At 50.6% G+C, this 27,904-nt stretch overlaps 1 protein-coding gene across 4 annotated transcripts; it reads left to right on the top strand.

Annotated features, from left to right (window-relative positions):
• Positions 1–4,661: 4,661 nt before the first annotated feature.
• On the top strand, positions 4,662–27,442 carry Slc45a1 (solute carrier family 45, member 1). Of its 4 annotated transcripts, none has more exons than XM_006538860.2 (9): positions 4,662–4,811; positions 12,470–13,027; positions 13,457–13,549; positions 14,168–14,392; positions 18,128–18,864; positions 21,798–21,951; positions 23,349–23,525; positions 25,715–25,920; positions 27,041–27,442. In XM_006538860.2, exons 2-9 carry the CDS (start codon positions 13,006–13,008, stop codon positions 27,305–27,307), a joined length of 1,881 nt encoding a protein of 626 aa, XP_006538923.1. In that variant the 5' UTR covers positions 4,662–4,811; positions 12,470–13,005; the 3' UTR covers positions 27,308–27,442. The 4 variants fall into 4 exon arrangements, with proteins under 4 accessions (XP_006538923.1, NP_001342666.1, NP_776135.2 ...); NM_001355737.1 differs by having other exon boundaries at positions 4,664–4,811; positions 12,470–12,890; positions 13,457–13,508; NM_173774.3 differs by having other exon boundaries at positions 4,664–4,811; positions 12,470–12,890.
• The last annotated feature ends 462 nt before the right edge of the window (positions 27,443–27,904 follow it).

Here is a 27,904-nt window from a genome sequence, read left to right as displayed (position 1 = left end):
AAGATCAACGCAGTGGCTAGCCTAAGATCGACTGTTCTTGCAAAAGACCTGAGTTCAGTTCCCAGCACCCATTTCTGGCAACTCGCAAAGTCCTGTAACTCCAGCTCTGGGGATCTAGCGCCCTCCTGTGGACTCCAAGGCTACCTTCACACAGATACACATTCACACACAAGACACATACGCATAACTTAAAAATAAAATCAAGGGATTAGAGATGCCTCAATGGTGAAGAGTTCATGTTGCTCTTTCAGAGATGAACTCAAGTTCAAGTCCCAGCACCCACACAGTAGCTTAGAACGACCTGCAACTCCAGGTCAAGGGGCCCAATGTCATCTTCTGACCTCTGTGGGTACCAGGTACCCACATTGTGAATACCTATATATACCTGCAGGCCGAGCATTCATATGCATAAAATAAGAAAATTTTTGAATTTTCAAATAAATAAATAAATAAATAAATATCGTTGAGAGAGAGAGAGAACGTGTGGTCTGAGAAAACCCTAAGTGGCTCCGTGCTTTGCAGGAAAAAGCATGTTTAAGAAGGACGGGTAATTTTTATTATTTATTTTTATTTTTTTAAGCCTCAGAGCCAAGGTGCCACTTGCAGACCACAGCTGCCCCCGCGAAGGTGGGGCTCTGGCGCCACCTAGTGGGAACGCGGAGTACCTGTTCCCACTGCCTGGCTCCTCTGGGTCTTGTTCCTGCTAACGTTGCCATCCTGGTCTTCAGACAGAGATAGCCGCTGGGAGTCATGTGTGACGTTATGCGGGAACTCCCGATCGCGTGTAGGTCCCCATGAGCTCTGCGAGATTCTGAGATTTGACACTGATAGCCTGGTCTCCTGGAGTGTCCCAGGTAGACACCCTGCCTGGCCCTGAAGCCAGTGTCCCTGGGTCTCTCTTACAAGCTCCGTGTGACTTCTGGCCTGATGGACAGTCCTTCTCCCACTGAGGCTGGGAGGAATCACGACACTGCATAGAGTCATGGTTCCCTTGCCTAATTTAGCCCTGATCTCCTGTGAGTTACTGTGTAGACAGGAGTGAATATACACAGAAAGAGACAGAAATAAAAGGAAGCAAAATTGCTTTCTTCTGTTCCTGGAAGGGTTAAAGAAATAAAAAGGAAGTTTCTAGATTTGGAAAGTAAAAGGAGGGCAGAGGAATTTTTGAAATTTCTTTCTTTCTTTTTTTTTTTTTTTTTCTTTCTCTCAACAATGCCTAGATTTTTAAGCCCTTTCTCCTGCTGGAAAATCCTAGTGTGACAATGAGAAACTGGATACCAATCTTTGTCTTCTGCACAATCCTCCGTGAGGCACCTGCTGCCGCCCCACCCCCACCCCCATTCCCTCTTCTGGACGGAGGTTCTAGCTTCCCTGCAATTACATGTGACCATGTCTCCAGGACCAAGTCCTGGATGTGAAAAGGGTCCCACCCATAGGGGAAGGTAGCATTTCCACAAGACTTCAGGGAGGGCCTCCACGGCCAAGGAAAGCCCTGGCTCAGTTGGTAGAGTGTTTGCCTAACACGCATGAGGCTCTGGGTTCAAACCCCAGCACTGTGTAAACCAGCCCTGATGGCAAACACCCTTAATCCCAGCACTTGGGAAGTAGAGGCAAGAGGAAGATCAGGGGTTCAAGGCCACTTAGTCACGAAGTGAATTCTAGGCCAGTCTGGCTACATGTGACCTGTTTCTCAAACAGGTTTCCAAAGCTAGGGTAAAAGTGCATCCCAAATTCCTAGACTGGAGAAACAGAAGCAGGAGGCTTGCTGTGACATTCTCTTGTTTGCTGACTGATGTGGAGGGCTCAGCCCACTGCGGGTGGGATCATCTCTAGGCAGGAGGGCCTGGGATGTAGAAGCTGTGGGAGCAAGCTGTGGGGCGGGTCCCTAACAGTGCTCCTCCATGACCCGTGCTTCAGGTCCTGCCTTTGGGTTCCTGCCTTGGCTTTCCTCCATGATGCACAGTCACCGCACAGGAACATGTAAGTCAGGGGACCCTTCCCTCTCTCAGCTGCTTTTGGCCATGGTGATTCTCACAGCAACAGAAGAGCAAGCTAGGACATGTCTCTGCCTGTCCTTGGCCACTTCTACCCTCAAAGTTGTCTCCTCCCATCTAGGCCAGGCCTCGACCTCCTGTCCGACCCGTCCCCACACCCACCCCTGACCTTCTCAGTTTCCCACCAAGAGCCTCATGGTCTTTGCAGAATAGGAATATAGCTTGTTTCACAGTGCCTGCCCCCACCCATGAACCCTCTCTGGCTTCTCCCTGCTCTTAGACAATGGCAACAGGTGGTGTAGCTCAGTGACATTGTTCAACATAGCCTTCAAGAGGGTCCAGGGTCCAAGCCCAGCACACACACAAACACACAAACACACACATACACAATCACACTACTTAAGCCAGCATGGTAGCATAAACCTATAGAGTTCAAGGTCAGCTTAGGTAGTATAACGAGACCTCATTAAAAGAAGGAAAGGGGGGGTGGGGGATGGAAAGATAGAGGAGTGGAGGGAGGGACAGATGGAGGGGGAGAGATGGAAGGAAGGATGGATGAGGGAGAGAGGTGGAAGAAGGAGGGATGGAGGAAGGGAGAGATGGAGGAGGGAGAGATGGAGGGGGGAGAGATGGAGGGAGGAGAGATGGAGGGAGGAGAGATGGAGGAGGGAGGAAATGACAGGAGTCCTGCCTCCAGCTGCCACTGCAGCCCCTCCTCTCCGACACCTGGGCCTCTGTGCAGCCTCTCCCATCACAAGGCCTCTCAAGCTCTGTGCTCACTGGGCTCTTCCCTGCCCACAGATCTGCCACCTGTGGGCAGATCAACCCTTTGTTGAGAACGTCCTCAGCCTTACGTTGTCTTCGAAGTATCATTTCTTCAACATGTCCTCACCTCAACCCCCACGGCCATGCATCTCCCTCTGGAGCAACCGTGTGGCTGCTCAGCACAGGCCTGTAGTTGTCTGGATCATGTCAGGTCCCCAGGGCGTCTGCACTCACTCCTCTTCCCTGTGCCCAGTGTCACTTCTCTTCAAGATGTCAGTAGAGCTGACCCTTTACCTCCGCGTATTTCTCTAAATATCATTGCCTCCTCAACTCAAACTTGCAGCATCTCTGCCTCTCTCAGCCCCACGCTCCTCCCTCAGCCCCACGCCCCTCCCTCAGCCCCACGCTCCTCCCTCAGCCCCACGCCCCTCCCTCAGCCCCACGCCCCTCCCTCAGCCCCACGCTCCTCCCTCAGCCCCACGCCCCTCCCTCAGCCTCACGCCCCTCCCTCAGCCCCACGCTCCTCCCTCAGCCCCATGCTCCTCCCTCAGCCCTACACCCCTCCCTCAGCCCCACACCCCCTATCTACCTGCTTTCTTGTTTGCTGGAGTTGCTGGAGATCGTAAATATTGATTATCAACCCCATGGCATCTGGTCTCTCCTAAGAAGCATCACCGTGTTTACCTGGCCGCTTCATTAAGTATGTAAGACCCACACTGAATGTGGGCTGCACCATCCCATGGCTGGGGGCCTGGACTGCATGCAAAGGAGCCTTCATCTCTCTCTCTCTCTGCTTCCAGATCGTGGGTGTGGTGTGGGTAGCGCCTCACCCTCCCGCCCCTACGCTGTTCTCTAGAACGAGAGGCCAGAATAAGCCCTCTCCCTGGAGTTGTTTCTTGTGTTTGTGTTTAGTCACAGCCAACATAGGTGTCCTCTTCCCTTACAAAAATGTTGCTAGGCAAGTAAAGACTGCATGCCTGCACACATGTATGCCCTGTGCAGAAGCTGAACTAAGACTCTCAGTGACATGCAACTACACAGTCAACTTCAGCCACAGTCACTGGTGGGCAGCAGAGTCCCGGGAGAGTCACCATAATCTCTCTACCTTAGCAGTTTCATCTGAAATTGTATGTATTCTGAGGGAGTTGTGTGTTCTGACACACCATTGGCATGCTTTACTGTGAATATGCGCAGTGGTGGGTGTGTGTCACAGATGCTATGGGGAGGATCAGAGGGCACATTACTGGAGTTGAATCTGTCCTTCCACCTTTAGTGGGTTCCAGGGACTGAATTCAGATCTCCAGACTTGCTTGGCAAGGCTTGTTACCACTGAGTCATCTCTCCAGCACCTACGTATTTATTTTATTTATCCTATTTAATGTGTATATTCCTCTCTAGCCTGTCAACCCTGAGGTCGGAAAGGTTTCCCCCTCTCTTCCTTACATCAAGGGGTCTAGAATAAAGCCTGGCATAGCCCGGCCACCTGATGGATCTGTGGCCAGAATAATGAGTGTAATACTTTGGGGGATTGGTTTAGTGCAATGGGCACAATTTTAGGGGGTACGTGTTTATCTATAAACATATGCACGGCTATTTACTTAGAATTGAAGACACAAAAATGTATGTATTTCCTTTAAAATGAGAATGAGGAAGAACAGTCACGGGCCCCGGCAAGTGCTTTTATAATACATTCATGACCATGGAAAAACAAACATAAACTATTATATGTCTGTCTTTCTTTTTTCGCTCAGGTTTTTTTGTTTTGTTCTGTTTTTGGAACTGGTCCCACAAAGTCATACTGCCTCCCACTCCTGCATTCTGCCTATAGACCCCGGTTGTCCCCAAAGGTGCGATGGCACAGCCAACCGGCTGCTTTAAGGATGCTCTGCGGGACCTAGCGGCGGGATGCAGCCGTGACGTCACGGCCCCGCCCCACGGGGTGATGCTGCAGCTGCCGCGGCGGGGCCGGGGGCGCCGGGCTAGGACGGAGCTGTACCCCGAAGAACCAGGAACCCAGCCTGGGAAAGGGATGCCTCCCGTCTGGACGTACAGGTACCGGGCGTTTCCTCCTGCGCCCTCTGCCCAGCTCCGCGGCTTGGCGCCGGGAGCAATGCTGCTTAGGCCCCAGGATGATACTAGTGCCCAGGCTGGGGGCTCTAGGCAGGCATGGAGACCTTTGTTCTTCTTGGATGTTTAGTGAATTAAGCTGAGAATGGAACCTCCGGGGGCGCAGCAACCGCAGGCCTAGAGGGAGAAGCAGTCTGGTAAAATTTGCACCCAGCGTCTGCTCTGTTTATTGAGCCCCAGGCCTGTTCCCGGCCACCTGGGCAGGTGTCATCAGCTTCCGGTTCACCTCCTCCCTGAGGCTGAGTCCTCTGGATGGTCAGGGGCCTTTGTAAAACATCTCCTGGGATGTCTGGGTTATGGGGAACAGCACCCTGTCATTACCTCTGTCCTGAGTCATATCGCTGAGGGTGTCATGCTAAAGCTGACACTAGAGGCGGGCAAACCTCCCCTTCATTCTCTTCTGGATAATAACCTCTCACGACCCCTGGAGTCGTTAGAACGTTTGTTTTCCTGTTCTTAGGGGGAGGAGAGTCAGGTGCTGATGAAACAAAGTCAGAGTGCTTCTAGTCGGGACTTTGGAGGCAAGTTAGCCCTGAGTAAGGAGTCAAAGTCCCGGAGATGTAGCAGAACTGGGCCCCGATTCAGTGCTCCATCCCCTTAAGAGGTTTGAACTAACAGCTCTGAGAATCTGTAGGAGGTGAAAGAGAACTGACCCTAAGGCAACCCCATGGGTGGAAAGCCCCCTCCCCCCGTTTTTTGTTTGTTTGTTTGTTTCATTTCGTTTTGTTTTGTTTAACAGAAAAGAGAAAAGAAAATGGGTTGATTCCAAGTGAGATACATTTTTTTAAGTATTCAGGTTATTGCATGTTTCTTTTTTGTTAATCAAGTGCTGTTGAAACAGCCCATAACAGGTTAGGGATGGCTCAGTGGATAAAGAAATTGCTGCCCAAGCAAGGGGACCTGAATTTGAATCCCCATGTCCCATTTAAAGCCACCAGTAGTGGTATCGTGTACCTGCAATCCTGGCAGCCCTAGGGCTGGATAGGAAGCAGAGATGGAAATCTCTTGAAGCTCCTGGGTGGGCTAGCCTGGTGTATCCTGCTGCAAGTCAGAGGTTGTGTCTCTAACTGCCCACAGAAAAGTAACTTTAAAAAAATCTGTCACAGTATAAAATTTTGTAAAGCATTTAACATTTTTTTTCTTGATTTTTCAAGACAGGGTTTCTCTGTGTAGCCCTGGCTGTCCTCGAACTCACTCTGTAGACCAGGCTGACCTTGAACTCAGAAATCTGCCTGCCTCTGCCTCCCGAGTGCTGGGATTAAAGGCATGTGCCACCACTGCCCAACTTCAAATGTAATTTTTTATTTTTAAACCTTAATTTTCACGTGTGTGTGTGTGTGTGTGTGTGTGTGTGTGTGTGTGTGTGTGTGTGTGCCAGTACCTGGGAAGCCAGAGAAGTCATCAGATCTCTAGGAGCTGAAGTTACAGGTGATTGCTGTCCACATGATGTGGGTGCTGGGAACCAAGCGTGGGGCCTCTACAAGAGCAGCAAATGCTCCTAACCTCCCAAGCTATCTCTTCAGCCCAGACAAATACATTTTTTTAATAAAAAAGGTTATTCTGGGACCAGCAATATGACTTAGCGGGTAAATGCATTTGCTACCAAGTCTGGCGACCTGAGCTCCATTCCAGGGACCCAAATGGTGCAAAGAGAACCAAATACTGCAAGCTGTCCTCCTGCTTCCACAGGTGTGTCATGGTTCGAGTATATACACACACACATGCACACACACATGTGCACACACATGCACACACATATGTAGACACATACATGTGCACACACATGCACATGCCACACGTGCACACACATGTACATATACCCACATGCATACATGTGTATACATGTACATACACACATGTACATGTCTGGCTTCCACATGTGTATAATGGTTCCTGTACACACATGCACACACACATGCACACATCATGCTTCCACAGGTGTGTCATGGTTTGTGTGTACAAACATGTATGCGTGCACACATGTCTGGCTTCCACACTTTTCTCATGGTTCATGTACACACACATACACACATGCCTGCTCACACACTCTGATAGATTTATATATAGAGAGAGAGAAAGATAGATAGACAGACAGATAATGGGTAGGTAGGTAGATAGGTAGATAGATGATAGAGGTAATTCTGACCTGACTCCAACACAAACAGGAAGTTTCTCCAAACTTGGGTTTAGTTCTGGCTCCTGGACTAGAGCAGCTGTTTTCAACCTGTAAGTCATTACCCCTTTGGGGTCAAGCAACCCTTTCACAGGGTCACCTAAGACAATGGGAAAACACAGAGATTTGCATTACAATTCATAACAGTAACAAAGTTACAGTTATGAGGTAGCAATGGAAAAAAGTTTCTGGTTGGGAGTCACCACAGCATGAGGAGCTGTGTTAAAGAGATTAGGAAGGCTGAGAACCGCTGCTCTGGACTGATTAACGGACAAGTGTCTGCCTTTGCCAGGAAGGGATGCAAGCCTTGTTTAAAGCTGAGTAGCAGGATATGATGGTGGATTCCTACTGCTAATGGAGAAGCAGCCCGTCTGCACAATCCGTCTGGAACAGGCTCTGAAAGTTGCCCTTTACACCAACGGGATAATCCAGACTGGAACCACAGTCCTCCATTCCAGAGTCAAAGGGACAGTTTCGTTTTGTTTGTTTGTTTGTGGGTTTGTTGTTGTTTTGGTTTTGGTTTTTCAGGACAGGGTCTCACTATGTAGCCCTGGCTGTCCTGGAACTCACTCTGTAGACCAGGCTGACCTCGAACTCAGAGATCCACCTGCCTCTGCCTCCCGAGTGCTGGATTAAAGAAAGGCATGTGCCACAAGCCCAGCTAAAGGGACAGAACACATGCTTACCGGGGTGAATGCAGATAGGAAAGAGGGGGTACAATGCTGTGTCTCTTAAGTGGGGAGGGCTTGAGGAAGAATGTGTGCTGTGGCCAACGGGCAGAGTTGGGCCAAGCTCTCAGCACCCCTGTGTCAAGGACTCTTGGCTTTGAGAGTGTGAAGCTGTGGGGTCCCTAGGACCTACCTGTGCTCTGGAGGGAGGGCTTGTCATGCAACAGCTCTCACTCTGCAGAAGCTCCTAAGCTATGGGAAGGAAACACACAAAAGCTTAGCTTTTAAAAACTATTAATCTCTAACAAAAACAAATAATTGTAACTATTTATGTATGGATCCAGGGCTGCCGTGTGCAGGTGCAGGCCAGAGGACAGCTTTTAGGCGTTGGCTTTCTCCTACCATGTGAGTCCTAGCCATCAAACTCATGTCTTCAGGCTTAACACCAGGTGTCTTGGCCCACTAAGCCATCACTCCAGCCCCTAAAACCTTCATCTTGATTTAATCCTCACATGTGAACTATATTTTAAATGAAGTACTACTTGAAGACATAGTTCTCAGGCCTATCTGTTCTCAGGTTACGAGGCCAGCAGATGAGTCGGTTATTGATGTAACGGGAGAGTGAGTTTCTCCCCCATGTTGTTACCTCAGTGTAAAATTCACCTTTTAGCCAAGACTTCCTGGTCCTTCACCACCAGCTAATAGTTTGCTAGTGACTTCGTCTCTCCTCACATCTTCACTGTGGCCGACAGCACTTTCTCTTTCCAATGGAATATTCCCATTGCTTAGAACATCTTTCCTGGCAAGAACTATGTCATCATTCTATCTCTATGACCTCTGTGTCTTGATCCTCAGTAGCTAGTACATGGGAGGATGAGGCAGGATGTTTTGAAGGGTGGGTAGGTAGGTGGCTAGATGGTACCACCTGTGTATGACTATGACTAAGTAGGATTGGAAAGTGGGAGCATGGATAGTTGGCTGGACTGATATGGATGGTGAATAGATGGTGGGTGGGTGGTAGATGGTTGAATGAACAGACAGGGGTTAGACTGACAGTGAAGAGATGGTGATGGATGGGTAGAGTATGGGTGGATGGGTGGATGGATGGATGGAGGATGTATGTGTATATGGATAGATGAATGGATGGTTGGGTGGGTGGGCAGGCAGGTGAATAGATGGATGGATGGGTGGGTAGATGAATGGCTGGATGGATAGATGGATGTGTGGATGGATAGATGAATGGATAGGAGGGTGAGTGGGTAGATGGATAGATGGATGAGTAGATAGATGGGTGGGTGGGTAAGTGGATGGATGGATAAATAGATGGGTGGTAGATGGATGGATGGATGGATGGGTGGGTGGGTGGAGGCTGTATGTATATATGGATAGATGGATGGATGGTTGGGTGGGTGGATGGATGGATAAATGGATGTGTGGATGGATAGATGGATGGAGAGATGAATGTGTGGGTGGATGGATAAATGGATGTGTGGATGGATAGATGGGTGGATGGATGAAGAGATATGGGTGGGTGGATAAGTAGATGGATGGATGGATGGATGGATGGATAGATTGATGAAAGGTTGATGGGTTGATTGATAGTGGATGAATGAGAAGTGGATGAATGGATGGTAGATTGATGGATGGTGGGTAGATGAAGGAATGATGGTAGATGGATAGAGGAATGATAGATAAATGAAAAGAGGGTGGATGGATAGTGGATGGATGGATGGATGGATGGATGAATGATGGATGGGTGGAGGGCAGTTGGTAGATAGGTGGGTAGATGGAGAGATAATTGAATGGACAGAGTGCAGATCAATAGAGAGTAAATATGTGGAGGGTGGATGAGCGCATGTTCTGAATCCTCCTCTCTATGTGCAGCCGTATCCACCTCTGCTCTCTTCTGAGGAGCTGCCTGAGTGGTGGGGCAGTGCAGGAGCTTTGAGCACACATGGAGCAGGATTTCTGAATTCATAAAGAGGACAGTGACATCAGTAGCATGATAGACAGTGGTACAGTAAATCAGGATCCGGAGCATGACTTCAGAAGCCGAGGCTTGACCTAGTCTTGAAGGCAAGCCCGCAATGGCCATCTTTGGTAAATGATGCTGGGGTTGTCCGCACAGCCAAGGCTGAGGGAAGTGCAGCGGTTTGGGTGCCTACCTCCCAGGAAGGGCTGGTGGATGGGATGGGCTGTACCGGTACATCCAGCGGAGTTCCCACACTTCATTGCTCTGGTGTCTTTGTTTTTCTCCCTGGGCTGAGGGGAAACATTGCTTACAGTGTGCGTGAGTCAGCATCAAAATCAATTCCTTTAGTTTATAATCCAGATTTGTTTCAAAATGGCAAAAAGCAGTTGGACACTCAGGGAAAGGTCTCTGAGCAGCAAACCCCGGAGGGCAGAGGGCAGAGGGCAGAGGGCAGAGGAAGGTTTTTGCATTGCCAATTTCCTATTAGGCTCTGGGTAGTGTGAAAATTTCTCAAAATGTAAATACATTGGGGATGAAGAAATTATTTCTCATTGCATGCTGTTGCTTTTCATTCATCCATTCATTTGCAGCTCTGGGGATGGAGCCTGGAACACACAAGGCAAGGGCACCAGTACTGAGCCACATCCCCAGAACCCAACCTTCCTTCCTTCCTTCCTTCCTTCCTTCCTTCCTTCCTTCCTTCCTTCCTTCCTTTCTTCCTTTCCTTCCTTCCTTCTTTCCTTCCCTTCCTTCCTTTCCTTCCTTCCTTCTTTCCTTCCCTTCCTTCCTTCCTTCCTTCCTTCCTTCCTTCCTTCCTTCCTTCCTTCCTTCCTAACTTCTCTCTCCCTCTCCCTCTCCATGCCCGCCCCCCCTCTTTCGGCAGGGTTTCTTTGTGGTAAGCTCTGGCTGCCCCATACTTGCTTTATACACCAAACTGGCCTGCCTCTGCCTCTGCCTCTGCCTCTGCCTCTGCCTCTGCCTCTGCCTCTGCCTCTGCCTCTGCCTCTGCCTCTGCCTCTGCCTCTGCCTCTGCCTCTGCCTCTGCCTCTGCCTCTGCCTCTGCCTCTGCCTCTGCCAAGTGCCAGGCTTAAAGGCGATGTGCCACTGTACCCAGATCTTTTTCTTTTTTCTTCCCTCTTATTTTACATCCCGACTGCAGTGTCCCCTCCCCCGAGTCTCTCTTCCTCACCTCCTCATCCCAGATTCATTCACCTCTCCTCAGAAAATGGCAGGTCTTAAGGGACATCCACCAAATACAGCATAACACACTATGGTAAGGCCAGGCACATATTCACACATCAAAGCTGGATGAGACAACCCAGTAGGAAAAGAAAGGGTCCCGAAAGCAGCAAAAGAGTCAGAGACAGTCCGTGCTCCCACTGTTAGAAACACCACAGAACACCAACCTACAAAGCCATAAGATATATGCAGAGGGCCTGGGTCAGACGCACGCAGGCTCCCTGATCTTTGCGAGCCCACTCGTGTCCCATCTGTTGACTCTGTGGGCTGTGTTACTGTGGTGTCCTTGATCCTCTGGTCCGTCAGTCCTTCCTCCCCCTCTGCAGGACTCCCAGAGCTCTGCCTAACATTTGGCTGTGGGACACTGCATCCTCCCCTGTCAGTTGCTAGATGAAGTCTCTCTGATGATGATTACTGGGCTCCGTCCCAGCACACCCTGCGGACAGGACAAACTGTAGATCAGAGGTTTCGTTGCTGGGTTGGTGTCCCGATCCCACCTGTCAAGGCCTTGCCTGGTTACAGAGGATGGCTGGCTCAGGCTCTGTCCCTGTTACTAGGGGTCTTCGATCGTGTCACCATCTATGGGGTTTCCTTTAGAAAGAACATTTCAAGCACCATAGAGGTTTCAGTCCATGAATGAAAATTTACTTGTCAATAATAGTTGAAAGAAAAGGGCTTGTGACCGGCATCATAACACATCACACCACAGCACACCACAGCATAGCACATCACAGCAGAGCACAGCACATCACAGCACAGCACAGCACAGCACAGCACAGCACAGCACAGCACAGCCCAGCACAGCACAGCACAGCACAGCACAGCACAGCACAGCACAGCACAGCACAGCACAGCACAGCACAGCACACCACAGCACAGCACAGCACAGCACAGCACACCACAGCACAGCACAGCACAGCACAGCACAGCACAGCACACACAGCACAGCACAGCACAGCACAGCACACTACACCTCTGCTGCTTTGAGGCAGGCATCTGGCCCCTCTGGTTCCTGTGATGGACTGCATATAAATACAGGAACTGAGCTGACCGGCGGTGACTTTCACCCTGTGAAGGAAGAGCTAGCCCTTCACAATGAGTGAGTTAGTGAGTTAGCTCGGTGTTCAGCCCCCAAGGGGCTCCTGACTTTCTGGGTGTCTAGTCCTTTGGAAAGGAAGGAACGACAAGATCTTCCCAGGCACCTGCAGGAGGATCTTTTTGTGTGTCTGTCCTGACTCAGACTGTCTGGGGGTGAGCCCTGGAGTGCTACAGGACTGGGTTCTCTGATCTCCTGCTCCCTGACCCCCGTGTAAAGGGCCCTGCTCTGTCCCCTGAGCACTGGGCTCTGCTTGGGGACCGAAGGCTCGGTTTGGGAAGACAGGCAGAATGGACTCTCAAGTATTCAGTGCAAACTCAGTTTTCCCCAAGTGGATGGCAAGTGGGCCCAAGGGGAGGGGCTCGTAGGAAAGATGGCGGCTCCACACAGGCTTCTGTAAAGTAACTATCGTCCCTAAATGGGCTTCCCTCACAGTGACACCCACCAGCCCTGCCTACGATGATCCCCCCAGCAAGCAGCACCCCTCCGGGAGAGGCCGTCATCCCCAGTGTGGCTCCTCAGGACTTCTGGAGGTCTCCCATCTCCAGCTACTCAGGGTCCGTGACAGGACACATCAGCCACCGGGCCAACAACTTCAAACGCCACCCCAAGAGAAGGAAGTACATTCGGCCCTCTCCGCCCCCACCCCCCAACACCCCATGTCCCATCGAGCTGGTGGACTTTGGGGACTTGCACCCACAGAGGTCCTTTTGGGAACTGCTCTTCAATGGCTGCATTCTGTTTGGTATCGAATTCAGCTACGCCATGGAGACCGCGTACGTGACTCCGGTACTCCTGCAAATGGGCCTGCCAGACCAGCTCTACAGCCTAGTGTGGTTCATCAGCCCCATCCTCGGTGAGCCCCGATGGTGGACGGCCTCTGGAAATCTCCGGAAGCTTCCAGAAGCCTCTGCTGAAGCAGCTTGAGGGACCTGAGGGGACAAGGGAGGAGTTAAGTTCAGCTCCTTAGTATGGGGCTGTGGGAGAACACAGGTATGGCTGGTCACATCCTGTATTCTACGTTCTTTGATCTGTACTGGAGGGTAGGCCAGGCATTTAGCAGACCCCAGGATTATCTCATCTCACATCAAGCTGGCAGTGCATAATCTGAGCTATGAAGTTGATGAAACTCGGGTCGGGGGCAGTGCCAGGATTCCCAAGGAAAGTCACGGGGGCTTGTCCTATACAGTCCATAGAGAGCAGGCCTGGGTGGCTCCGGTCTGCAGTGCAGGTTCTTGCTGCCAGCCCTGATCTTGTTGCCGTAATGTTCCGGCACCTTGGGATGTATGCTTGTGTGTGGCGCCTTGGGAGTGTGAGCTGTGGGATGTTTCCTTGCGCGTGGAGCCTTGGGAGTGTGAGCTGCTTTAGCACCCCGTGGGTGCCGGGAGCCCTGACAATAACAACCGGCCTGCTTTCTTTCAGGATTCTTGCTGCAGCCTCTGTTGGGTGCCTGGAGTGACCGATGTACCTCAAGGTTTGGAAGGAGACGCCCTTTCATTCTTGTCCTGGCCATAGGTCTGTTGTTTGGCATGGAAATAAAACAGAAAGAGAAACAAGGAAGGAAGGAAGGAAGGAAGGAAGGAAGGGAGGGAGGGAGGGAGGGAGGGAGGGAGGGAGGGAGGGAGGGAGGGAGGGAGGGAGGGGGAGAGGATCAGTTGCTTCCTTTTAGGAACTTTGAAACAGCTCAAGCACAGGCAATTCTCAGGCCCAACCTTGCCTGAGCCAACACTAAAAATAAGTCATTTAGCTTTTTGTTTGTTTGTCTTAATGAGATAATAAAGTTCACGTTGAACTTGCTCAGCTTAATGGGATAAAAGCCCCGAGTGGGGGAACTCTGCATGTCTGTAGGCAACTCCCACAGTCTCCCCTTTATGAGTACACTGTCTGCTGTCTTCAGACACACTAGAAGAGAGCATCAGATCCCATTACAGATGGTTGTGAGCCACCATGTGGTTGCTGGGAATTGAACCCAAGACCTGTGAAAGAGCCGTCAGGGCTCTTAACCACTGAGCCATCTCTCCAGCCCGATACTCCAGGACTCCAGGTTGCTCTTTAAGTCCTCCGTCTCAACCTAGGAAGTAAGATGGTGGGGACAGAGAAGAGGTCCTCTGGTGACTTTGTCTCTGTTTCCAGGGGCACTGCTGGGCCTTTCGCTCTTGCTCAATGGAAGGGACATTGGCATGGCCTTGGCTGACACAGCCACCAACCACAAGTGGGGCATCCTCCTGACAGTGTGCGGGGTGGTGCTGATGGACTTCAGTGCAGACTCTGCAGATAACCCCAGCCACGCCTACATGATGGATGTGTGCGGCCCGGTAGACCAGGACCGAGGCCTGAACATCCATGCCCTCATGGCGGGTGAGTACTCCTCCCGCAGCTGCGTGAGGTCCAGATGTGTGCCCTGGGGGGGCGCCTTCCTTACCTCAGGATCTAAAGATAAGTTGATGAAGTTCAAATGTATATAGGTCAGCATTGAAATAATTGAAAATATCCCATCAAGGAGAGAGCTGATTCCTGCAAGCTGTCCTCTGACACCAAGGCACACGCACCATACCCCAGAATAAATAATAAATAAATAGAAAATACTTTCCTTGGAACTGGGGCTGGAGCATAGTTGGTAGAGTCTTTGCCTAGCATGCACAAAAACCAGGGCTCACAACACTATATAAACTAAGTTTGGTGCATACCTGTAATCCCAGCACTTAGGAGGTAGAGACTATCTAAGTAAGTAAATAAACAAACAAAGCCAGCGTGTGGTATACACCTTTAATCTCAGCACTCAAGAAACATGCAGGTCTCTGTGAGCTCCAGATCAACTTAGTTTACATATTGGATTCTAGGTCAGCCAGGGTTACGCAGTGACACTTCTCTGTCTCTAATAAATAAGCCAGTAAACTGTCCCAAAAGCATTGCGTACAGGAAGAGCTGGAGAGAAGGCCCGGAAGTTAAAACTTCTTTATTCCTCTTTCAGAGAAGCTGAACCAGTTCCCAGCACCCACACAACTGCCTGTGGCTCCAGCTCCTATTGTTCCTTCTTCCTGCCTCTGTGGGCATCTACACAAATGCACCGAATACCCACACTCATACACACACAGAGACACATGTACACACACAGACACATGTACACAGATACACACACAGACACATGTACACAGATACACACACAGACACATGTACACAGATACACACACAGACACACACACACTCATATACACAGAGAGACACAGACATACACACACATGTACACAGACACACACACCTACACAGACACACACAGACACACACACAGACACATACACACACATACTCATACACAAATACACACACACACAGACACATACACACACATACTCATACACAAATACACACACAGACACATACACACACATACTCATACACAAATACACACACACAGACACATACACACACATACTCATACACAAATACACACACAGACACACACAGAGACACATACATACACACACAATTTTGAGATAAACAGAGAGTGTGTGTGTTTTTTTAAAATTGTAAAGGTCTGGCATGAATCGTGAATGGCTCCTGAGACCTTCTGGTTACATAAACTGTCCCTGCCCAACCTTGTTTACCCTATTTTGCTTAAAGACATTGTTAACACACACTGAACAGACCTCGTGGGACATTAGACAAGACCTCAGGGCCAGACTAAGAGTACTTTAAATGTTGAAAATCTTTTTTTATTTTTTTAATTTTACTTTTTTTGGTCTTTTCCAGACAGGGTTTCTCTGTGTAGCCCTGGCTGTCCTGGAACTCACTTTGTAGACCAGGCTGGCCTTGAACTCAGAAATCTGCCTGCCTCTGCCTCCTGAGTGCTGGAATTAAAGACGTGTGCCACCACCGCCCGGCTTGGGAATATTCTTGAATGATTGTAAACAAACAAACAAACAAATAAACAAGCCTCAAGAACTAGCTTGAGGTTATTAACAAACCGTTTTGAGTAGGCGGGCTCTCAAATATAACACAAATATAATCTCTGGGGTATTCATGCTTGTGCATGCATGTATGCTTCGCTTACAGGCATGCACGCATACCTGTGCTGTGCTCAGTGACATGAGAAGTGTCTCTACCAAAGTCAGGGACAAGGCAGGAATCCTCTGACCCTACAGTGTGATTGCGCGGAGACAGTGGCAAGGGGCAAGAGGTCAACTCTGTCTGTCACACTGAGTGACAGCACCTACTAGGACTTCCCAGGACAGATCCAAAAGCAGTGCAAGAACTCAGCAGAATGCTGGGACTCCGCACTCCATACTGAGGTCAGAGTTGGGGCGCAGCTCAGAGGCAGAGCCCTTGCCTAGACGCCCAAGGCTGGAGGTTTGATCTTAGTGACAGGGACAGAATAAAAGAGAACAGGCATCCAAGAGCGGTGACTGTGGCCCAGAACCTGGGGAGGCAGAGGCAGAGGGTCATGGGAGTTCAAGCCCAGCTGCTCTACAGTCAGTCCCAGGGTGGCCAGCCCTGCTTGGCAAGACTATCTCAAAACAAGGGGCCATTCAAATGGCTCCGTGGGTAAAGGTACCTGTCACCCAACCTGACAAGCTGAACGTGGGTTCCAGGAGAGAACTGACTCCTGCAAGCTGTCCTCTGACCTCCACATGCACACTGTGGTATATACACCCACCCCACCCCACCCACCATGCACGCACAGGCGCGCGCGCACACACACACATACACACACATACTGAAATTAACAAAAATGTAATTTAAATGTTTTAATTAAATAGGAGCAACAAACATTTAGAAACCTCAGTTTTTCTCAATAGAAACACTTATAACAAAATGATAGAAAAGAAAAAAAGTCCCATTTAAAATAGCACTTGAGGGAGGTGGTGAGATGGCTCAGTGGTTAGGAGCAATGGTTGCTCTTGCAGAGGAGCTGGGCTCACAACACACTTGACTCCAGATCCAGGGGATCCGACACCCTCTTCTGGCCTCCACAGCCTCCTTGTACACACGTGGTGTACATAAACTCAAGCAGGCTCATAAACATACACATAAAGTAGATGAATAAAAATCTTAAAAATAGAGCCATGTGTGGGGTGATGTACACATTTAGTGACAGCACTTGGGAGGCTGTCACAGAGGCAGGGGGATTTCAGTGAGTGTGAGGCCAGCCTGGTCTATAGAGTGAGCTGGGGCAACATATGTAAGTGATATATTAACTTTAAAATAAAATTAAAATTAAAAATATCTGTCTGAAACCTACCCTTGTTTAAGGGTTACAAATCTTTGATGGCTCTTCTAAAAGATGAGTCAAAAGCTAATTATTAGGACCTCAAGTTCACCCATGAGATGGCTCATTGGGTAAAGATACACGCCTAATGACTCCAGTTCCCATGGGCCATCCTTAGAGATGACTTTCCTCCTGGTGGCCATGCACAAGGATGACAGGGGGACATCCTTGTGCACACACTGGCTTGTATGTTGAAGATGAGGTCTTGCCGGGCGGTGGTGGCGCACGCCTTTAATCCCAGCACTTGGGAGGCAGGGGCAGGCGGATTTCTGAGTTCGAGGCCAGCCTGGTCTACAAAGTGAGTTCCAGGACAGCCAGGGCTACACAGAGAAACCCTGTCTCCAAAAGAAGAAGAAGAAGAAGAAGAAGAAGAAGAAGAAGAAGAAGAGGAGGAGGAGGAGGAGGAGGAGGAGGAGGAGGAGGAGGAGGAGGAGGAGGAGGAGGTCTTGGTGTGTTTATGCTAAATCGATGGAGTAGCTGGGTCCAAACAGCACCTTCCATAGTTCTGACAGTTCCTTTCTAGCCAAAGGACAGGCGGGCAGTTTGGTGGTTTGCTCTTGCACTCCCTGCCCTGGAGCCAAGCGCCAAGGTTAACATGGAGAAGAGAGAAGTCAGTTGGTCCTGGGGAGCATGTTAGGAATAACGTGGGAGGCTGGGGGAGCAGTTGCCCTTACATTTTCTGGGGTGTAAGTGGGACAGATGCTTCGTGAGTCCTTGGAGTGGACTTTGCTACTTACGACCTTCTAAGGAATGGCGGCTCCACCTTTGCGCTGGGGCCTCCTTGCCTGTCTGGGTAGGAGGATGCTGCATCCCTTTTCTCTCCACAGGTCTTGGAGGCGGGTTTGGCTATGTGGTCGGAGGCATCCATTGGGACAAGACCAGCTTCGGGAGGGCCCTGGGGGGCCAGCTCCGTGTCATCTATGTCTTCACTGCCATAACCCTGAGTGTCACCACCGTGCTCACCCTGATTAGCATCCCCGAGAGACCCCTTCGGCCCCTGGGGGAGAAGAGGACAGCTATGAAGAGCCCAAGCCTCCCATTGCCCCCCTCCCCACCTGTCCTGTTGGAGGAGGGGGCTGGTGACGCCCTTCCCTCTACTACAGCCACCAGCCTGTACGCCAGCTTCTCCAGCCCCATCTCCCCACCCAGCCCGCTCACCCCCAAGTATGGCAGCTTCATCAGCAGGGACAGCTCCCTCACAGGCATCAATGAGTTCGCATCATCCTTTGGCACCTCCAACATAGACAGCGTGCTCATTGACTGTTTCACAGCGGGCCATGACAATTACTTGGCTCTCCCCAGCAGTGTCCCGAGGCAGGCCATCAGTGTCAGCTTTCCCCGGGCCCCCGATGGCTTCTACTGCCAGGAGAGGGGGCTGGAGAGGAGAGAGGGACCCCTCACCTTGGGCTCGGATGGAGATGTGCTAAGAGTAGGCTCTCTGGACACCTCAAAGCCACGGGCCTCGGGGATCCTGAAGAGGCCCCAGACCTTGGCTCTCCCAGATGTGGCTGGAGGAAATGGCCCTGAAACCAGCAGAAGAAGGAATGTGACCTTCAGCCAACAGGTAAGAGCAAATAAATGTCCAGGGGGTGGGGGTGGGGATGGGGGAGCAAGGATCCGGTGGTCCCTGGCAGGACTAGAGAACAGACTCTATTCCTAGAGAGAGTCAACTAGACAGCTCATTTTAATGGGGGAAACAAAGGCTATTTAAACCTTGGGGGAGGGGTGAGTAGGGGCTTTCAGGGTGAATATACACCATTGACCAGGGCCAGGGTGCTCATTTGCATAAGGAGGAATTCCAGGTGCTGCTGGACAGGGCCTTAAAAGGGGAAAGGAAATTTATCCTGGCTACCTGGCTATGTGACCTCTTCCAGTGGGGACAAAGGTTAGGGCACAGGGCTCCACGTGTTAGACACATAGGCCTGGGGAGCAGTCCTACTCCTGCCGATCTCAGGCAGACGAGATTTTAGGGTTTGGTCACACCTCGACCCCGCTCTTGCTCCAGGCCTGCTTCCCCCACTCCAAAGCTCTCCAGCCCCACAGCTGCCTACTTGGACCCTGTGAATATGGTGCCAACATATCTGAGCCTTGAAGGAAGATGTAACAGCATGGCAGGCTGCATTGTCTCTGGGACCTCCCCAGTGTGAGCAGTCGCTCCCACTCATGTCTGACACTAGCTGACCCTGAAGGGCTGCACACTCTGCAGAGGGACAGGACCTTCCGGAAGGCTGCATGAAGTGCTTTTAGTATGTGTCAGATTGGCCATGAGGCTATGGCTGCTACTGACTTTCAGAGCCTCAGCTGGTCCAGCGCTTGCCTCGAAAGTAAAAGACGGGTGAGAGAGTACATGAGGAGCCACACCTGAGGGTATCCTCTGGCCTCTACAAGTACATACGTGCACCAGTATCCATGTGTGCGCATGCTCACACAGAGACAGCCAGCCAGCCAGATGGATGCATGAGAGAGAGAGAGAGAGAGAGAGAGAGAGAGAGAGAGAGAGAGAGAGAGAGAGAGAGAACAGAACCCATCACCCGGAGGAGGAGGCCCTTATTGTCTATGTGCTTTTGGCTTTTGGTCTTAGGGCCCTCACAGGAAGACAGAAATTGGGAAACCAGGGTTTCTAGGCCACAGCCCCATGAAGCATCTAACCTGCACAGGGAGGTTGTTCTGGAGCCAGGAAGAATGGAGCATGACCCAGTGAGACACTCTGCCCAGGCCACAGATGCACCCGCCTGGCTGAGCCTCTCCTGGAGAGCGTTCTGCAGTGAGCGGCTGCTCCTCCTGGGGAGGAGTGTCCAAGTCGCCAGGGTGTTCAGCCTGCTGTTTCTAGGAGCAGCATTTCCTAACCGCACATATCAAGGGCTTGTTGCCTTCATTTTGATGACATTCAAGTAGCTTCTCTGGCCCTTTGTCAGCTGGAGTGGACGATTTCACAAAACTCAGGGCGCTCCCATCATCCCCCTTTTCTTATTCCTTCCCAGCTTCCATTCTGTCAACAGTGTGGTTTGGGGATAAGTTCTTTGAAAATAGTAAAAATTGGGCTGGAAAGACAGCTTAGCAGTTGAGATTGAGAGCATTGGCTGCTCTTTCTGAGGACCGGGGTTCGGTTCCCAGCACTGACGTGGTGGCTCACAATTGTCTGTAATTCCAATTCCAGGGAATATAATGCTCTCACACAGACATATAGGCAGGCAAAACACCAATGCATAGATAGATAGATAGATAGATAGATAGATAGATAGATAGATAGATAGATAGACAGATGAAGGAAAATAGTTAATATTGTGGGCAGAAGGCGGGCTGTACCTCGGTTGGTAGACAGTTCAAATTCAGTTTTCAGTTTTTGGCTCCCCAATCACAGGGTGGGTGGTGCATGTGTGTAACCCCAGCACGTGGGAGCTTTACAAGACCGTGGGTTTTTTTGTTTTCTTTTTCTTTTTGTTGTGTTTTAATAAGTTAAATCTGAGCATGTTCAAGTTCAGGTTACCTGGTGCTTTTAGCTGTCCTGCCACGGCTGTGATAACAACCTCGTTGTATGGCTGCTCTGGGATCCAGGACTACAGACTTCCTATTTCCTTTTTCTGGTGCCCACTGTGCCTCCCTCCCCCGGCCAGAGCACCCCTTCCTCCCCCTCCTCCTCCTCCTCCTCCAAACAGCTCAGTGCTGGCATGAATTCCCACTGGAGTCTGTGCCTCCAGTCCAGGCAAGGCGCTGGCGAGCAGAACCTCATTTCCGAAAGGCTGGCAGCTATGCCAGTGGCCTGTGGTGCCCATCAAATGCTGGGCCTCTCCTTTCATTCTGCTGATAGTGGGGTGCCTGCGCTCAGGAGGAACACCCTTGAGGGATGAGGTGTCCTCTGACGTGGCTGGCTGGCCTCCATGTGGCAGGAGAGCCACCCGCGCAGAGAGGACTTTGTGCTGGCCACCCTGAAGAAAGTCGTCACAGCCTTTCTTCATGGGAAAAACGGTGAGGGCTGGCTGGGCTAAAGCTGACCTGCATGTCACATGTGTGTGCATGTACACCCATGTGCACATATATGTGGAGGTCAGAGGTCAACTTTGGCCTGCTTCAGATGCCATCCTCCTTGCTTTCTTGAGGCAGGGTCTCTCGGTGGCCTGTGACTTGATGAGTAGGCTAGGCTAGCTGACCAGCAAGTCCAGGGGTCTGTCTCTGCCTCCTCAGTACGGGGTTGCAAATATGGGTTTGGTTCCTTTTCAACCTAGGTTCTGAGGCTGTGACTCATGTCTCATGTCTTCACGGCAAGCATTTACCAGCTGTCCCTCTCCAATGACCTGTATTTATTTTATCTATTTTTATCTATTTTATGTGTTGTATCTTCCTCTCTCTCTCTCCCTCTCTCTCTTGCTCTCTCTCTCTCTCTCACTTTCTCTCGTACACACATATAATACATACATACGATACATACATACCCTGTCACACACCTCCGTGGGATGTGGGCCTAACGGCTCTGACTTGGTGTCTGTGGCTCTGTTACAGGTCGCAAACATTCTCCTGAACGGTGTGAAATATGAGAGCGAGCTGACGGGCTCCAGCGAGCAGTCGGAGCAGCCACTGTCTCTGCGGCATCTCTGTTCCACCATCTACAATATGCCCAAGGCGCTGCGCAATCTCTGTGTCAATCACTTTCTGGGTGAGCCATGGTGCCATGGTCTGTGATGGGGTGCAGCCAGGGTGCTGTGTGTGCTGAGTGTGGACACAGAGCCCCGTGCCTTAGGGCTTTTCCTTAGTCTCCCAGGCAAGAGCAAGGGTGGAGTGTGGGCCTGGCTGCTGCCATGGGGGCTCTGCTCCAGGTTAAGCAATGAACCCCTCCCTCTTCCTGGAATATCATCGCTGCTTGTGGATGGATGCATGCAGACCTCCCATCTACCCGCAGACCTGATGGCGCTCTTAAAGCACCAGGGCTTGGTGCTCTAGTGACCACTGAAACACCTCAACTTGGCTTTTATTCACTTGCCGTTGAGTTGTTGAAGGTCTGGGGACTATAGGAGTTGGTGTTGGGCCAGCACAGGCAAGACTTAAAAACAGCCTAAACCTTTCCCACGGTGATCTTGCAGGGTGTCTCAGATAAGCCAAAATCATGCATGGCGCCCAAAACCTAGGTGACAGGTGTTTAGCCGAGCACAGCTTATGCCAACAAAAGCTAAGATAGGGACACAGGTGTCTGGTCTAGGGGAAGGGTAAAGCGCTTTGGGATGTATCTGTATTTGGATGCATTTTGCTGCCATGGAAATGAGTTTATACTACTCAATGGGCTAGGGACATAGCTCAGTTGGTAGAGTGCTTACATGGATTCTATTGCCAGCACTGCATAAATCAGGTATGCCCAGAGTCCCAGCGCTCAGGCGTGGAGGCAGGCAGGGGGAACACAAGTTTAAGGTCATTTTTGGTTATATAGCAAGTTCCATGCCCTCATGTAACTTAAGACCCTGCCTCAAAATTAAATGATAATAATAGGGGGTGGGCGGTGGCTCAGTCAGTACAGTGCTTGCCACACAACATGGGGACCCGAGTCTGGCTCACCACCACCACCACCACCACCATGATCATCAAAGGGAGCTGGACAGGGCAGCACACATCTGTAAAGTCAGCACTGGTAAGATGGTGGCTCACAACCATATCTGTAATGGGATGCAGTGTCCTCGTCTGGTGTGTCTGAAGTGAGCGACTGGGTACTCACAAACATAAATAATTTTTTATAAAAAAAAAAAGAAAGAAAGAAAGAAAGAAAAAGAAAGAAAAAAAACCAAATTCCTATAGTTCTGGAAACCAAATTTCTCTCATTATGGAAACTGTCACAGGTCAGCCAAAATGGAGGCACTTGACAAAGGTCTGTGGCCCTGGCTAACGTGGCCCAGGCTGGCCTCGAAGTCCCGACCTCCTTGCTCTCACTTTCTAAGTGCTGAAACCACAGGTGTGAGCCACCAAGCCTAAACTCCTCATATTACTTTCTGGCTAGTGAGAGTAGCAGAAGGGCGGGCAGGACCACAGCCTTGGTGGCCGCAGGTCACAGCCTCTGTCTTCCTCCAGGGTGGCTCTCATTTGAGGGCATGCTGCTCTTTTACACGGACTTCATGGGCGAGGTGGTGTTCCAGGGAGACCCAAAGGCACCGCACACGTCGGAAGCATATCAGAAGTACAACAGCGGTGTCACCATGGGCTGCTGGGGCATGTGCATCTATGCCTTCAGTGCAGCCTTCTACTCAGGTACCTGCTGTCTGCTGCATGCATGCTTCCTAGTGACTGACCAAGAGGTCACATCTGTAACTGCAGGCTGGAGGTCCCCTTTCAGAGAAGGCACCACGACTATCTTTTGTTCAAGTCCCTAGCTACTGCTGGGCCTACCAGCTGTGCTGACTGGACCCAGGGTAGATACCTGGGGTGCAGAGGCCAATCCTGTGAGTGTCAGGCCTCCAAAGAGGAGGCATCCTGAAAGGGACATGACTATGACTAGACTGGTATAGACCATGGGTTTACACACACACACACACACACACACACACACACACACACACACACGAGCAAAGTGGGACCTGGGGCAAACCATGGGGCCATATACAGGCTGGTCTGTGGCTGCTAACTCCATTCTTTGTACAAGGCTTTGTGGAACAGTATGGCCAGAGGAGGCCTGGGAAGGAGGCAGGCAACCATTGAGAAGCAACCATCAGTCACGGTGAGGTGGGGGGCAGGAGGAAGCAAGAGCATTGAGTGCAGGGTGGCCAGAGTCTGCAGCCTGAATTGACCATGAGGGCCTGCTCCTGGCTAACCCCGGGGCTGCCATGCTTAGTCCATCCAGGACAGTCCCCCTGGGGCTGGGCTGACAGTGGGAAGCTCCAGTCTGCTGGGATCTTAGGGTGAAAGGCCAGGCAGCAGATATGTCCAGAGGCCAAGGTGGCTCTGTTGACATTTCTCAGCAGTGCTCCGTGGTCCCAAGTCTGTGGTGACATTAAAGAGGGGAATTGGCATGGAGTGCATACGTCATAGAGTCCTCATGCACCACGCAAACAAGCAAACGAAAGCTCCTTTATTTGTTGTTTTCTTTCTTTAAAGTCATTTAAAAATACAAAGCAGCTCCGCCTGGAGAGATGGCTCAGCGGTTAAGAGCACTGATTGCTCTCCCAGAGGTCCTGAGTTCAATTCCCAGCAACCACATGGTGACTCACAACCATCTGTAATGGGATCCGATGCCCTCTTCTTGTGTGTCTGAAGACAGCGACAGTGCACTCATATACATAAAACAGATTAATCTTCAAACAAAACAAAACACAAACCACAGCGACTGGGACAGATCCATGGGTAAAGACCCCTGCCAAGCCCAATGGCTTGGGTTCGGTCCCTGGAGCTCACAGAGTGGAAAAAAGAAACTGACTTCAAACCGGGTGTGGTGGCGCACACCTTTAATCCCAGCACTTGGGAGGCAGAGGCAGAGGCAGGCAGATTTCTGAGTTCGAGGCCAGTCTGGTCTACAAAGTGAGTTCCAGGACAACCAGGGCTATACAGAGAAATCCTGTCTCGAAAAACCAAAAAAAAAAAAAAAAAAAAAAAAAAAGAAAGAAAGAAAGAAAAAAACTGACTTCAACAAATTGTCCTCTGATCTCCACACATATGCCATGGCAGACCCATGTCCCCCTTACCTCAGCCCTACCACGCACACTAAGTAAATATATATATATATATATTACATATTATATATGTATATACTACATATTATATATATTATACATCAAATATACATATATACATACACACACACACATATATATAGCCATTCTTGGCTCAGGACACACAAAGTAAGACTGAGTAGGTGGCGGGGAGAGAGGAGTTGTGCGATGTAGCTTATGGTGGAAAGATTACTTAGCACTTACAAGGTCCTGGACTCCCGTAGATCACACACATGACAGTATGACTCCTGCCTTCTCGGGGCTTAGGAAGGTCGAGATGAACAGAAGGTGTTTACAGGCTAGGGTATAGCTCAGTGCAAAAGTCTGTGTATGTGGTTAGCATATTTGAAGCTGAGTTCAGTCCCCAGAGACCCCAAAACTAGATGTTAGTCTCCCTTGTACGCCCCGGGGGTGAGCCCTTTGGGGGTCCTGCCCCCACCACCACCCCCAGCCAGGTGGCCTTCTGTTTTCCTTAGCCCGTTGGCATGCCTTGATGAAGATGACACCCAGCCAGGGGGAAGACTTGCGGCTCTTGGCACCAAAGGTTCAGCCTAAGATCCACCATCCTAAACCCCTTGGGAATCTTTGATCTGTAGAAGCCCCTGGCCGGGTGTGAGTGAGGACACTCCAGGCCTTGCTTTACCATGCAGCCAGGGACAAGCCACCTGCACTGCTGGGTCCCTGTAGAGTAGGGAAGATGCCTGGCCACCTACACAGCCTTTGTCCCGCCTGCAGCTATCCTGGAGAAACTGGAGGAGTGTCTGAGCGTCCGCACCCTCTACTTCATCGCCTACCTCGCCTTCGGCCTGGGGACCGGGTTGGCCACCCTCTCCAGGAACTTGTACGTGGTCCTGTCCCTCTGCACCACCTATGGCATCCTGTTTTCCACGCTCTGCACCCTGCCCTACTCCCTGCTCTGTGATTACTACCAGAGTAAGAAGGTGGGTATGGGCGCTGCTGGCCTCTTAGAGGCAACTTAGCAGAGAACTGTCTGGTGTGAGCTGCGAGGCCTTTGTCTGGAAACCGAGATTATCTAGGCAGAGGGTGAAGCTCTGAATGGAGGGAGCCCTTCTGAGTGTGTCCCCTCCACCCCTGCATCTGCCCAGCCAGCTGCTGGTACCTTCCTTACTACCTTTGGAGGCTACATCCAGGTGACTTCCCACTCTGAACGGGGACACTGGGGAAAGGGTTCCTTATTAACACAGTGGCTGGGTCTAGAGAAATGGGAGCAGAACAGCCTATATGGATAGGAGGGATTGTTTTGTTTTGTTTTGTTTTGTTTTGAGTGGAATGGATGTGGAAGACCTAACAAGGAAAAGAAAAAGGGTTGTTTTATTCGGCCCAGATACTACTTTACTATTGGTGTGTGTGTGTGTGTGTGTGTGTGTGTGTGTGTGTGTGCAGGTCAGAGGACAACCTCAGTACATACAGTTGGTCTTCTCCTTCCACCTGTATACAGGTAGGTTCTGTAGATCACACAGTCTGTGAGGCAAGCCCCTGGACCCGCTGGACCCTCTTGTCAGCCACCAGCCTGGGTTCATTTTTGTCAGTTGCACTGAGATCAAATTCCCCCACAGAGCTTTTGCCTTGGTTTTGTTGTCCCCAATAGTCCCATGTAGCTAAAGCTGGTCTCAAAGTGTCTCTCCTGCCTCCTCCACTCTCTTGGTGCTGGACTATAAGCATGTGTGACCAACCAACCAACCAGTGACTCGGCTGGGTGTGAATCAGGAATTCTAGGTTATCTGCCACGTAGCGAGTTTGAAGTCAGCTGGGGCCATGAGAACCCATCTTGAGAACTCAATAAAGTGGATGAAACATACAAACTGTACAACTCAGTGGCTTTGGAAATATGGAATTGTGCAGCTACGACCTTGGAGCCGCACAGGTGCTCAAGTGGGGAAAGTTCGTGCCGCCAGCCTTTCTCCTGGTTGTTACCCCTCTGGATATTGGCTGACCCTTGCTTGGTCCTGTGCGTCCTGCTCGGTCTTCCTGGGCCCATTCTTTCCCGCTCCTGCAGGGAGGTTGTGGCAGGTTTGACTGATGTGACTGTCTCCCGGTCAGTTTGCAGGGTCCAGTGCGGATGGCACACGGCGTGGCATGGGCGTAGACATCTCGCTGCTTAGCTGCCAGTACTTTCTGGCTCAGATCCTTGTCTCTCTGGTCCTGGGGCCCCTGACCTCAGCTGTTGGCAGTGCCAATGGTGTGATGTACTTCTCCAGCCTCGTGTCCTTCCTCGGCTGCCTCTACTCTTCCCTGTGTGTCACCTACGAAATTCCTTCTGTTGATGCAGCCGATGAGGAGCGCCAGCCCCTCCTGTTGAATGTCTGACGTCTCAGAATCTCAACTTTGGACTTGAAGGTGGTCAGCTGTGGGCTGGCCACTGAGAAACCAAAGGCCTTGGCAGCCAGCCAGGCTTCTAGTGGGATGTAAATACGGGCTAAATAAACAACAGCAGCAATCTTATCCAAGGGTTCGAGGTCATCTGGGCTGCGCTACCCCTCTTTGGGGATGGAGGTGGTGGTGGTGTAATTGAATATCATTTATCAAAAGTGAAGATGCAATTCCGTTCTCACCAGCGGATCTCCATCAAGGATACTCTCCCTGCTCTCAGAAGGTTTTCAACAGTTTCTGGTGCCATTTGTCATCCAAGGATGTCACAAACATTCTAGGATTCACAGCCCCCTAACACAAAGGTTCAGCTAGCCCAAGATAGGAATGCATGCACCTCTGGTAACTGTGCCATATACTCTGTGCATTGTATCATGGTCATACAGTTTTGTGGGTTTGTTTTTTTCAGGTGGAGAACCAGGCTCATAACCATCCATCCATCCATCCATCCATCCACCATCCATCCATCCAACATCTATCCACCATTTATCATTAATCCACCCACCTACCCATCCACCCATTATTAATCTATCCATC

Source organism: Mus musculus, chromosome 4 (genome assembly GCF_000001635.26).
Source record: "Mus musculus strain C57BL/6J chromosome 4, GRCm38.p6 C57BL/6J".
NCBI lineage: Eukaryota > Metazoa > Chordata > Mammalia > Rodentia > Muridae > Mus > Mus musculus.
The sequence above is the reverse complement of the archived record's forward strand: the minus strand, read 5'-3'. Positions and strand labels throughout refer to the sequence as shown.